General features: G+C 37.3%; 1 protein-coding gene across 1 annotated transcript in view; it reads left to right on the plus strand.

The window, feature by feature from the left end:
* AFF3 (AF4/FMR2 family member 3) overlaps window positions 1-14,702 on the plus strand; it is a 462,049-nt gene that overhangs the window by 249,764 nt on the left and 197,583 nt on the right. The window contains 1 exon segment of the mRNA XM_032592770.1: window positions 4,866-4,946. Within this exon segment, the coding sequence (XP_032448661.1) occupies window positions 4,866-4,946 (81 nt within the window).

The following is a 14,702-nucleotide window of genomic DNA, read 5'->3' on the forward strand; positions in this document are numbered from 1 at the left end:
TTCATAATCTGATAGTGGTAACACATGAAAGGTAAAGTCACAGCCCCAGGTAGCATGGAAATGTTAAGTAGGGGACACAGATCACAGTAATGGAGAGGTGGAGGGTGTGGCTCTCGCTAAGGATCACGCTGGTCAGTGACCTTCATAAAGAGATGAGGGATGAGAAAGAATGAAGAGATAAGTGAAGTTGGAAAAACATGAAAGGAAAGGCAAAAAAATGTCAGGATAGGAAAACCTAGGGCAGGACAAGAAGTAAACCCATCTGGCTTGTGGGGAGGACCGTACAGAAAAGTAACAAGCAGTAACACTGCAGTGTTTCTTGATGGCACCATATGACAGAGCATCTTGAATGCTTGGACCAGAGTCACTGGAAGCTTTTGAGCAAGTGTAGCATAGTAACTATTTTAAATAAAACACTTGGGTGACAGTGATCAGGATAGATTGTAGTGGGGAGACAGTAGGCAAGGAGAGAGACCAGGGAAAGTATTTCTCTATTTGCTGATTTTAATAGGGAAATTTAAATGTTGTTCAAAAATTTTCTGGTTTCCTCTGTTTGCAAACTAACTATACTTTGCGGATCTTTATACTGTATATTTTGAACACTAAGATTTCAGGCTAAAATTCAACTGCCTTGAATAACAAAGAGCTACACTGCTTAATGAATGGATGCCCTAAGCCTCTGACCATTTGTCCTAGGACAGGCTGATGAAGGTGACACCAGAGTAAGTGGGGAGCTGCATGGAGGGAGAGGGTTGTGCAAAATGAGTACATGAAAGTCTGCTCACCTTTAAGCTCTGGACTCTTGGGACTCAAGGTCAATCTTACAGTAAAATAGATGTGAAAATGGACACTGGCCTGTATGCCCCATGGCCTTCAGAAAACCAGTATAAGGAGGATAGAAAAAAAAAGTTGGACAGTTAATGAAATGCAGTATTCTATACCGTTATCATTGAACCATCTGTTACTTCATTTAGCAGAAAAGTGAGTGTATTTACTATAAAGAGACTTGGCATTTTAAGCCTATATAAGAAATAAGAAGACACCCTGAAATATATCCTTTGGGTAACTAGACATCTGCTTGGAGAGATGGGACTAGTGAGGCTGTGTTAAGACAGATATGTCTTATTCTTAATCCTACCAGTTGGCTAAGGAACCTAAGCTCAAAACTGAGGCCCTCTCAGTGTTGAGGAATAGGGTGTGACCTCATTCCTAAGTGGCAAGAAAATCAAAAAGGAAGGAAGGCAGACAAAGAAGTGGCAAGGGACATTAGAAGTTCAGAAAGCAACTACCTAAACTCTGGAGTAATTGGCCTTACATTACTTCTGTGATCCAGGAAGTGGCTACAGGATAGCCACTGTGATGATGGGATGGTTGAGGAGAGGAAGTCAAGAGCATGGGGGTAGGGGACAATGGGCACAGTGGCATGGGATTGATGACCTTGCAATGGGTAGGAATCTTTTCCTGTGAAGAATATTTTGTGAGACAAACTAAGTGAAATTTTAGAAGTTATCAAAAATTATATCTTTGTTTACATTTTAAACTACTAGAAACAGGTATAAATTAAACGCTTAAAAAAAAAACACATCTCATTATTATTATGTCAAGGCTCTGTTCCCATGAGAAAACTTAGGGACAGTGTAAAGAATCATTATTATGATTCTTTCTTAGGAATCATGGTAATTGCTTTAAATAAGTTTCTGTTTTAGTACTCTATAGTTTGTGTTAATAATTGCTAGCTTAATTGCAGGTTACATTTGCATAATACTTCATTCTTTTATCAAAACACTTTCCCATGTATTCTCTCATCTCAGTATCCCAATATCTAAAGCTCAGAGAGAAATTCTGTTTCTCAGTTTAGAGACCCAGAATTCTGAAACTCAGTTTGATGTTAATCAGTACTGTCTTTTATAGAGTGATTAAACATAAAGGAACATGCTATGCTCCTTATATGTATTATCTCATTTAATCTTCATGATTAAACCATGAGATTGTTAACATCTCTATTTCCTCTGGTTCTAAAATACTACAAGCTGAGATTTGATTGATTCCTAAGTGTGTGGTTTTAAAATCACTACAATTTACTCAAGATGTCACTTACCTAAGCTCACTGAGCTAGTGTGACAGAAGAGGAAATAGGAATGATCTATTTGTTCTTAATTTTCCCATCTAACCCTAATGGAGAATTTTTACATAATAAATGATCAATCTTTTAAAAAATCATCGCACATTGATTTTTAAAGTATATATTTAAATAGTTTGTGTAAAGAATTCTTATGGTTTTTTTGGAAATTCTAAAGATTTAAATGTTTTAAGCAACCCGTTTATCATTCCTTCATATATTTAGCAGAACTCATTAGGTTGAAAAATTACATAGAAATAGTTAGAATTAAAATAAAGTTAGTGAGCAGTTTTGCATTGAAATATGGGTGTTCAGTTCAATTCAGTGAGTTAATTTTGAGTGTTTAGTATTTATAATGTGCTTCAGTCTACACAAAGACATATTGGCAGTATCCCTCTCTGAAGAAATTTTCAGTCCTTCTTTATAGGATTATGTTTAATAGATCTGAATGTTATTGAAACATATTATTGAGATTCCTAAGTATGATTTCTGTTCTACTTTGGAGGAAGGAATGGGAGGGGAAAGAGGGAGAAATGGTTGTGTGCAGATTGAGGTATGTACTCATAAAACTGTAAGACAAAAATTAATCTAACAGGTACTACGAGAGAGAAAAACAAATACTTTTGGAGGAGCATGAGAAGGGAACGGTCGTATCATCTTGGAATGGAAGGGGAATCAGCAAAGGCCTCAAGACATAGATGATGTTTAAGATGAGCCTTAGTGGTTGGATAGAAATCCAAAGTGCATATGAGGGCAGGACATTCACACACAAAAGTATAGTGTCAATGAAAACAGAGGTGTAGTTTTTCTTATACGTACTGTGCGTGTAGATTAATAAAAAGGCACAAGGCGGAAAACAGACTTTGTTGTAGAAGGTCTTGAATACTAGGATGAGGTCTTTAAGAGCAAATGCAGTGAAGTGAAAGACAAATAGTGGGCTGGAGGTATGAGATATATGTGCAAATTTCAGCTGTGGCATTTATGAATTGAGTGAACTTGGGCAAATCAGTTAATCTCTTTGAGCAATATGGATGTAATAATAATTAGTAATAATTGAAGGTTGAGTGTAAATTTAAAATCTTGTGTGGAAATACTGTGAAAACTGTAAAGCACAACAGGAGTCATTGTGGCCATGGTCGTCATCATATTGTTATGTATATAGTGGGATGTGAAAATTTTGGAGGAGTGAAGCTCTTCATCTGGATCTGTAGTCTAGAAAAATTAAGTTGGCAGGAGTGTAGCAGAAGGATTAATAACAGCAAAAGAAAGAACCAGTGAAGGAGCTATTAAAGTAATTCAGGTTGAAAGTAGTGAAGGTGTGATTAGTATGGTAGAGATATTGCAGAGATACTGTCCCAATTTGGCCTTCATCCAAAAATATACTGAGCACCCACTCTGTTCCTTGACACTAACTCAGCATTCCTGCATAACTACCTCAAAAGAGACAACATGGATAGATACAGGATAGAACTGGCCAAGACTTGGGGAGCAGAGTTAAGAGGAGAGAGGGACATAGAGGGTCACTGGATCTTCCTTTGCTTTCCACTGGAAACACAATGGAGAAGGGACATCTCAAATGCGTATGAGCTTAACCCACCTACAGAACAGGTGTTAGGGTGAGTGAGAGATGTTAATAAGGTCAATAAATACTTCCCCGGGTGGGTTTGACTCTGTCTGCTCCCAGTGTGGGTCTGCACTATCTAAGGTATTGAAGGAGGAGAGTTACCAAAACAAAACAAAACAAAAACGCACAAGACCATCCTTAAGAATGTCTTTGACTTGAAAAACCTGACAGAATCCCTTTTTCCCAAGCGAGGTGAGAAAATGTCTTCAACTAAAAAGAATTTCTCACTTTGCTTAAAACAGATCAACTACTGTTTCTATGCTTGCTTGGGTTTGAAGGTGGAAGGAAAAAAAAAAAAAACGGGTTAAAACCCTACTTGTAAACACCGAGTAAGTTTCCTGGTGATCAGAAATTGATTGAATTTAATTGTACAATCACTTAGTGACTGCACATCCCTTCCAGGAGGTGGAACTGGAGGAGAAAACTATAAGTGAATAAACAACCGTTCTCTCTCACACAGTGCAGTGTACGTGTGTGTCAAAACACATACCACAGAGGACTGTGCATTGAGCTGAAGTTGTATTCTTAATACTGTGTTATAAAAATGGCAAGATACTTACTTCTCTCTCTGTTTCGTACATGTGATACGTTTTTTTACTTCTCCATGAAGGAAATTTTTATGAAGACCAAAGTGATATGTGGGGCTTATTGAAAACTCATACTAATATTAGTTTTGAACAAAATAAAAAAGTCCTCTAATAATGACCCTAAAGTCAGAAGTACTTTGTACATTCCTTCAGAAACACCCTGTGAAATTTTGTGGGATCAAGTCCAAGAGAAGCAGCCCCCTTTGTACAGCATTTTCCATAGAGCTTTTACTACTGGGTTGTCCCTTTACTCAGGAGCTTAAATGAACTAAAAAATAGGACAGCCTTGCAGATCTTTTTAAGATATAAAGGGAGCATGGGGATAGCCATGGAACCAAGAATTGGTAAAATTAGGAAAAGAAATCATGAAAGTGGGTCTCACATCCTTTTTTAAAAAATCCCTTTCATTCTTTATTCATCTCTTGTTCATTCCTGTCCCTTCCATGTATTAAGGCAGGCTCATATAGCTGTTTTATATGCTACTGACTTTAAATAATCTCTGTATTACAAAGCTGTGTTTTTTCCCTCTCTTTAGGAGATGACCTGGCTCCCACCACTTTCTGCTGTTCAAGCACCTGGCAAAGTGGAACCAAGCAAATTTCCATTTCCAAATAAGGTGAGATCTTGCAACACTCAGGAGGAATATGCTTTACTCACATAGAGATTTTTAGTGGATAGTGGATTTTCCCTTGGTTGTTTTTTCCTCTGTAAATATTCCTGCCAGAGGCATATGGCTTTGATTTTCAACAATTTGCAAGCATGTATTTATTCATCAAAAGGAGAAAATTAAGCTTTGACTTCCATACTTTCTGCAAAATGTGATGCATATTATAATTGTCATTTTATCTAAAAACATTTGTGAAATTGAAATGCATCTTACAATCATTTTATACATTCAGTGTGATTGTGTCTTTTTTTTCTCCTGAAAAGCTATTATTAAATTGATGATGTATCTTAAAATCAATGTCTTAGAATTGAAGACATGTAGTATATCATTGCTCTTGGGGATCTTTTGTAAACCTTAAAATATTTTCTAGGACTTTAAAAGACAAATTTCCATATTTTCTAAGGACAAGCACACACTCAAAAAATCAGCCACAATATATCTATTTAAATTACATGTGAGTCTAATAGGTTTTATTTTCTATTCTTCACCATACAACTAACACTTAACTACATATTCATAAATATAAAATTATGCAAGTAGAAGCAAAATATAAAAGTGTCCAATACCCTCATCCAGATTTTATTTCCCTACCCAGAGTTTACTCTCAAGAGTTTGGTGTGTACCCTTTTAGCCATCTTCGCTGTGCATTATAAACATATATGTGCATATGCAGTTTTAAAAAACTCTTAAGTGGTATAGTTCTACAAACATTTCTTCTAAGAGTTTTTCAGATACCTTGAATGCATATCATTTCTAAATACCAACATTGCAACTTTTTACAGTGAATTATTAAAATAACATTTCATTATAATTATCACAGTGGTAAATTCCATTCTAAGAGCTGACTTTCATTTCCCTTAACAAAGTGTATTTGGAGATCTTTCCAAGTAAATACATGGAAATGTTCTTCATTATTTAATAGCAGCACAGTCTTTTGTCATATGAACTGTAGTTTATTTGGTCAAGCTCCTTTTGATGGATATTGAAATTGTTTATGGTTTGTTGTTATCACACGCATTAGCACAACCAACATTTTTTGTAATGTCTCTTGTATATCTCTTATTAAATATCTCTAGTACAGATATCTAGAATAGGAATTGGGTGCTGGAAACATGAGAAACCATATTTAGCTTTGACTGTGTTTCAATAGTACTTTTTATGCATCTTGCCAACGTTTAACATTATCTGGTTTTATATCATTGTGTCTGTAGTGTGGGTGAAAAACTGATATCCCATTGTTTTAATTTGCATTTCTCCAATTACTTTGAAGTTTGAGCATTGACCGTTTTTCCTTTACAAATTGCCCATTTGTATCCATTACCAATTTTAAAAAATGATTTATAGGAACTCCTTATATCTTATTCATTTGTCTGTTATATATGATGCAACTATTTTCTTACAACCTTATTTATGTACGTTTTATACTAGTAAAGTGTTTAATTTTTATGTCAGAGAAAAATTATTTCCTGCTCCAACATTCTAACAGTGTTCTCTATTTTATTCTCATTTTTTATAGTTTCGTTTTTGGATTTTAAAAAAGTTTTTGTGGATGGTATAACATAGGATTCTAGCTTTCTTCTTTTCAGTGGTTAGAAAATCATTGTTACACTATCAACTAATTAGTCCATGTCCCCCCTACCCCCACCACTGGTTTGAAATGCCACCTATGTCAACAATTGAATTTGTTTCAGGACTGTCCATTTGTTTTTGTTTTTGTTTTTCAGTATATTTCTTTAATTCTTTCCCAATAACTTATTTTTAAATTAGAGGTTGACAAGCTTTTTCTGTAAAGGATAACATTGTAAACAGTTTAGGCTTTGCAGACAATACCTAAATGAATGAATGTGGCTATGTTCAAATAAAATTTTATTTACTGAAACAGGTAGTGACACAATATATAAAGAACTCTTACAACCCACCAATAAAAAGATAACTCATTTTAAGAATGGGCAAAGGATTTAAATAGCCATTTCTCCCAAGGAGATCTACAAATGCCTGATTAAGTACATGAAAAGACACTATTGCTACTGTTAACCATTAGAGATACAAATCAGAACCATGGGAGATACTCTTTCGTGTCTACTTAAATGGCTAAAATCAGGGGCACCTTGGTGGCTCAGTTGGTTGAGTGTCTGACTTTGGCTCATGTCATGATTTCAGTTTCCAAGTTCAAGCCCTACATCGGGGTCGCTGCTGTCAGCGCAGAGCCCAATTTAGATCCTCTGTCCCCCTCTCTCTGCCCCTGTCCTGCTTGCTCTTGCGCTCGCTCTCTCTCTCTCTCTCTCTCTCTCTCTCTCAAAAATAAATAAAACATTAAAAAAAACTAAGAGCTACGGACACCTGGGTGGCTCAGTCAGTTGGGCATCCAGCTTCGGCTCCCGTCATGATCTCACAGGCTCTGTGCTAAGAGCTCAGAGCTTGGAGCCTGCTTCGGATTCTGTGTCTCCCTCTCTCTCTGCCCCTCCCCTGCTCACACTCTGTCTCTCTCGCTCTTAAAAATAAATAAAAAATAAAAAAATTAAGAGCCTATTAAATGGCTAAAATCAAAGGCAAACAAACAATAATCAGTGTTGGCAAGAGTATTGAGAAACTGGAACTCTGTTATCAATTGCTGGTAGGATCTAAAAAGAAGCAGCCTCTTTGAAAGACACTTTAACAGTTCCTCAAAAGTTTAACATCAGGTTATCATATGATCCAGCAATTCCACTCCTGGGTATCTATTCAAGAGAATTGAAAAGGAATGCTACTGGATTATATATATATCTGTTTACTGAACTCCTTTTCATTCTGCTAGATTTTTTTTTTTTTTGGTAGACTTAAATTTTCCAAGTGGGGAGAAACAGAATATGTAGCAGTAAAATACATAACATGTTAGATTATGATGTATAGTGAAAGGAAGATAATGGATGCTGATGGTGAATGGGGGTGGATGAATATTAAATAGAGAGCTTAAGAAAGACCATCCTAAGGAGGTGACACTTGAGCTGAAGGAAGAGAAGGAGTGAGTCACACAGACAAGTCGAGGAAGGGAGTTCTGGGCAGATGGAAGTGAAAGTGCCTGCATGCTGGAGGGACCACAGGGCCACTGGGGTCAGGGCAGAGCAACCCAGGCAAGGAACAGTAAGTGACACAGTGAGGTAAATGCAGTCACATTATGCTGGGACAGTAGGGCCACTAAAAGATTTGGGGCTTTACATGAAATAAAAAGCTGTTAAGAGTTTTGCAAATAACAAATGCGTTCCATTTTATCCTTCTTATTGTGTCGGCTGGAGTCTATACATTTTTTTGTCATATTCATGACATTAATAAGGATTATTCTAATCATTGAGTATAATTGTTAACAGTGAGTATAAGAATTGCATATTATAGGTCCAGCTGAGGTAGCTTCCTTCTATTTCTAGCTTTCTGAACATTTAATTTTTTTTCATGTTTAAAACTTAAGGTACAGGGGCACCTGGGTGGCGCAGTCGGTTAAGCGTCCGACTTCAGCCAGGTCACGATCTCACGGTCTGTGAGTTCGAGCCCCGCGTCAGGCTCTGGGCTGATGGCTCGGAGCCTGGAGCCTGTTTCCGATTCTGTGTCTCCCTCTCTCTCTGCCCCTCCCCCGTTCATGCTCTGTCTCTGTCTGTCCCAAAAATAAATAAAGACGTTGAAAAAAATTAAAAAAAAAAAAAACTTAAGGTACAATTCGCAAGTAGCAAATTTACTCTTTTTTAGTATCCTGCAGGTTTTGAGACCACCACACTCAAGGTACAGAAGCATTTCACGGCCACCCAAAACTCCACCTTGATACTCTCTAGTCAACACCTGCTGTACCCCAATCCCTAGCAATTGCTAATCTGTTTTCCAGAGTATATATGAATAGAACAAGTTTGAATTTAGTTGAAATTTATTCAGTATTTATTGAGATGTTCATAATTTTTTTCTTTAATCTGCTAATATAGAAAATTACATTAATAGATTCTCTAATTTTTTTAATCACCTGTATATTCCTATTATTAGCTTCCTTGACTATGGTGTATTGTTCATTTGATACACTCTTGGATTCAATATGCCAATATTTAATTTAGGAATGTTACTCCTGTGTTCATAAGTGATCTTGGTCTAGTTATCTTTTTGTGTATGTTTGTTCAGTTTTGACATCAGGAATATAACGGCCTTCTATAATGAATTCTTTAGCTTTCTACCTTTTTCTGTATTCTGGGACAGTTTAAATAACATGCCAGTTTCCCCCTCCTTAAAGGCGTGAAGTAACTCAACCGTAAGACATACTGTACATAATTTTCTTTTAAGAGTAGATCTTGAATTATATTTTCATTTTCTTGTATGCCTATTGGCTTTTTCAAATTTTCTACCTCTTCTTCGGTTAATCTTTCTTTGTTCCTTTTTTTTCCTCCTTTAGGGTTTTCAAACATATACATAATATCCTGTGTTTCTAGTAATTGCCTTTTAATGTTTAATACGTTAACCTATTTAAACTTATTTTTATCAACACCTACAATTAACTTATATCCATATTCTACCCCCCAAATATAAAACAATTAGTTTTAGTTTGGTCTTCCGTCACCATCATTTCTCAGTTTGAGATTACCATATTTCAAATTGTCATTATTAGAACCATTTTCCAGCATTACACCTTAACAATTATTTGTTAGCTCCTTAATTGGTCCTTAATTGGTCATTGTTTCTTGTGTCTCAAGTCTTTTTTTTTTTTTAACATTTGCTTATTGTTTTGCTAGAGTGTATTTTTTAGCAGGTTTTTAGTCCAGACTTGACCTAAAGTCTCTGATAGTCCTTTTCTGCACTTAGCTTCAATCCTTACACTTCTCTCCTCTTTGTTTGATCGTTCCTTCAATAATATCATCTAAGCCTCTTGCTTTAAATACTCTCCATGCCAAGCATATGACTTGTAAATTTATTTCTCTAGACCTTTCTCTGTGCCCCAAACTCCATACTTGTATTTGTACGAACTTACACAACATCTTCGCTTGGATACCTAACAAATAGCTTAAGCTTGGTATATTAAAAACTGAGCTCTCAATCCCCCCCCACAAACCTTTGATCCCAGTGCTTCTCAGTAAGTGATTTCTCCATTTTTGCAGCTGGCTCAAGCCAAAAACCTTAGAGTCATCTGTATTTGTTTTCTAAGACACCTGTAACAAAATACACAAAGTGAGCAGCTTAAAGTAAAAGAAATTTATTTCCTCAGAGTTCTGGAGGCTGGAAGTGTGAAATCAGGTGTCAGCAGGGCCTTGCTCATTCTGAAGGTTCTAGGGAAGAATCCTTCCTTGCCTCTTCCCAGCTTCTGATGACTGTCAGAAGTCTGCCATATTCTTTGGCTTGTAGCTACATCACTTTCATTTCTGCCTCTACAGTCACATGGCTGTCTTCCCTCTCTGTGTGTCTATGTCTCAATCTCCCTTCTGTTATAAGGACTGCAGTCATTAGATTTAGGGCCCACCCTAATCTAGTGTGTCCTTGATTTTACCTGTGAGAACCCTATATCCACATGAAGTCAAATGTACAGATTCTGAGTGGACATGAGCTTTTGGAGGATGCTATTCAGCTCAGTACACCATCCTTGACTCCTCTTTCTCTCGTACCACACATCCAACCCATAATTAAATCATGTCTACTCTACTTTGAAGATATATCTTGAATCTAAATCCTTCCCCTACCATCACAGCTACCTCCGGTCTACACTCTCTCACCTTTTGCATTAATTATTGCAATAACTCCCTAACTAGTCTTCCTGTTTCCATACTTGCTCTACCTACCACTTTGTTCTGAGCCATGATCACATCTAGTTTGGACTCTTACAATTCTCCAACCATTTACCCTAGCCTCTAATACACAGCCTATTCTCCACACAGTAGCCTCAACAATACTTTTTTGAGTCTTGCTTTTTAATCCATTCAGCCACTCTGTGTCTTTAGATTGGAGAATTTAATTCATTTACATTTGAAGTAAGTACTGATACTGTCATTTTGTTAATTGTTTCCTAGCTGTTTTTGTAGTTCCTTTCTGTTTTCTCCTTCTCTCGCTCTCTTCCTTTGTGGTGTGATGACTTTCTTTAGTGGTATGCTTGTATTCCTGTATCTTTTCTGTATTTACTATAGGTTTTTGCTTTATGATTATCATGAGGCTTACGTATAACAATTTATATCCATAACAGGCTATTTTAAATTGATAACAACTTAACTTTGATCACATTAAAGCTGAACATTTTTATTCTCTCCCTGCCATGTTTTAGTTTTGGTGTCACACTTCACATGTTTTTGTCTTGTGTATACCCTAACTAATTATTGTAATCATGGCTATTTTTGCCACTTCTATCTTTTAACCATCATTCTACCTTTATAATAATTAATCCACTACCTTAACTATATATTTACTTTTCCAGTAAGATTTACTCTTTCAGATGTTTTCTTGTTATTAATTAGACCACTTCTTTTCAGTTTCATGATGTTCCTTCAGCATTATCTCTTGCAAGGCTGGTTAGTATGATGAACTCCTTTAGTTTTTCCTTGTCTAGAAAACTCTTGATCTCTCCTCTCCTTAAATTCTTAATGATAACTTTGCTGGGTCGAGTATTCTTGGTTAGAAGATTTTTTTCTTCCAGTACTTTACATATATCCTGCCACTCCCTTCTGACCTGAAGAGTTTGTGCTGAAACTCTTATGGGAGTTCCCTTGTGTATAACAAGTTGCTGCTCTTACTGCTTTTAATATTCTCTTTTTGTCTTTAATTTTTGACATTGTAATCATAATGTGCCTTGGTGTGGGTCTCTTTGGATTCATCTTTTTGGAACTCTCTGGTATTCCTGGATCTGGATTTCTGTTTCTTTCTCCAAGGTAGGGAAATTTTCAGCCATTATTTCTTCAAATAAGATTTTTGTCTGTTTCTCTTTTTCTCTTCCTTCTGGGAGCCCTGTAATGCAAATGTTAGTCTGTTGTCCTATATGTCCCTTAAACTATCTTATTTCATTCCTTTTTTTTCTCTTTTTGCTCCTTTGTTTGGTGAGTTCCATTGCCTTGTCTTTGAGTAGACTGGTCCTTTCTTACGTGTATTTTTCAGTTCATCATTGCATTCTTCACCTCTGTGACTTCTGTTTTGTACCTTCTTATATTTTACATCTCTTTGTTGAAATTCTCACTATGTTCATCCATTCTTCTCACCAGTTCAGTAAGCATTATTATGACCATTTCTTTGAACTTTTCATCAGGTAAATTATCTCTTTCATTAAGGTTTTTGTTTCCAAAGTTTTGCTTTCATTTGGAACACATTCCTCTCTCTCTTCATTTTGCTTGATTCTCTGCTGGTTTCTATATAGTAGGTCTGACAACCACTTCAGCCAGTCTTGAAGGAGTGGCCCCATGTAGCAAATGAACCTTTTTATTCAGCCCTGCCCAGATCTTGGTCATCTCTCAAACCTCTGTGCTTGTCCAAGAGCCTATTATATTTTTAACAGCCCCCAGTAGTTGAGGATGTGCCAAAACATGTCAATGTCCCAAAGGAAAGGATCACAGCACCTAGATTCAAGCTGACTGCAAACCAGAGCCTCAGGCAGCAGCTTTTAAAGGATGCAAACTTATACAATCCTGAGGGACCACAGGCATAAGCACTGCTGACCCCCAGAGCCAGGCAATCTGGAAGTGTTCCCTGGGCAGCAAAAGCAAAAGTTTGGGCTCCAAGGGACTGTATTCTGGGAGATACCAGCAAGCTAGGGCAAGCCAGAAGGAGAATGCAAAGATGGTTTCCACAGCATATGTTCCTTGACAGCAGTTCCATAAGCCACTAAGATATGTGTCATTCCAAAAGCCTGCCTCTCAGTCTGGAGCTCCAAGACAAGCAAAGTGGCTTCCTTCACAGAAAGACTGGGGGCAAGAGGCTGTGCCTCAGTCTACTCTCTGTGCAGTGCCCTGGATATGGTAGCCTGCTGAGAACCTTCCTCTGATTGCCACAGTCCTATGGGACCCAGGAACACAAGCTCCTCAGGCCACCAGATCCAGGTGATCAAGAGGCATCCTCTGGGCATCTGCTCTAAACACCAGTAACCAAACATACGTGAAGCTCCCCTCCAAGAGACATGGTATTCTAGAACACAGTGAGGATGAGTGCAAAGATAGCACCCACCCTCTGAAATAGCTGGAAAGGATTGCAGTCAGCTCCTAGATGCATGTTTAATTAGTAGCCTGCCCTGGAGGCCATAGCCATGATCATTAGCTACTAGGCCTCCTTCACAGAAAGACTGAGCTCCTAGGCCTGTTGCTTCTTGCTGTGTCCTTTGAACTCTTCTCCATTGGTTACAGTCTGTTGAACCTGTGAGTTTAAGCCCAACTGGCTACCCCAACCAGGCAATGTAGAGATGTGCCCTGGCAGCAGTCACAGAAATCAGGGCATCAGACAGGGATATGAGCTCCTCTCTGGGTGACATCTATTATTACAGTCCCCTGTGACCAGGATCAAGTTTTTTTTTTTTTTTTAGAGAAACTTATTCCATATATATCTGTGGACTCAGTGTGTCTGCAGGAGGAGGTAAGGTCAAGATCTTCCTATGTCACCATCTTTAACCAGAACCTGCATGTCCCTCTTGCATTCAGAATTTCTCAGTAGCATTCTCCCACACAAAATACCATGCAAAATCCTTATAATTTTTGTATATAATCCTGCCAAAATAATAGCTTGACCCAAAGTACAATCAAATAAGCATTTTTATTACCTAAACATATCCATGGTTTAAGTACAATTTCTGGTGTAATTGAGCACACATACCAAGGCACATTTGGTTGTGACTTTTCCAAAAGAATTGTAGAAATTTGTTTTGTTGAATGTACATGGTTAAGTTTAAGTAGTAATCTACTTCCTGTGGTAAAATTGAGCCCTTATCTCATTAGTACAAAAAAATTACTTTTCAAGGTAGAAATTAAGTTATAAGAATCTTATCTTCTACCCAAAAAGATACTTATTAAATATCAGCTAGGGCACAGAATTTCAAATTTAAATTTTAAAATGTGTGTTATTTAGGGGTGCCTGGGTGGCTCAGTTGGTTAAACATCTGACTCTTGATTTCAGCTCAGGTCGTGATCTCATGGTCCATTAGATTGAGCCCTGTGCCAGGCTCCTGCTGGGCTTGGAGCCTGCTTAAGATTTTCTCTCTGCTCCTCTCACCCCCTGTGTGGGTGCTCGCTCACTCTCTCTCTCTCTCTCTCTCTCTCTCAAAACAAAACAAAACAAAAACTAATTGTGTGTCATTTAGGACTTTCATAGGACTTCGGTGGAGTTATGTTACCCTAGATCTTTTTGCCTTGCCCGAGAAAGAAAGAATAAGTCATTTTACAAAGTGTAAGAACATTGCATAATTTTAATAATACTTCTCTTTCAAAAAGCTTATGATAAGTACTATTAACTTATCTTGTACAGATGAAATAAGATTGGATTAGTGTCCTATTTCTGCTGTTAACAAATTACCACAAACTTAGTGACTTAAGACCACACAAATTTATGATCTTACAACTCTGGAAGTCAGAAGTCTGAGCTAAAATCAAGGTGTTGGTGGACTGCATTCCTTCTGAATGCTCTAAGCAAGACTTTGTTTTCTTGCCGTTCTCAGTTTCTACAAGCTGCCCCTGTGACTTAGCTCATTGCCCTCATCATTCTGACCTCTGACTTCCTTGTCACGTCTCCTTCTCTGACTCTCTTTCC

The sequence above is a fragment of the Lynx canadensis genome, chromosome A3 (genome assembly GCF_007474595.2).
Source record: "Lynx canadensis isolate LIC74 chromosome A3, mLynCan4.pri.v2, whole genome shotgun sequence".
Taxonomy (NCBI): Eukaryota; Metazoa; Chordata; class Mammalia; order Carnivora; family Felidae; genus Lynx; species Lynx canadensis.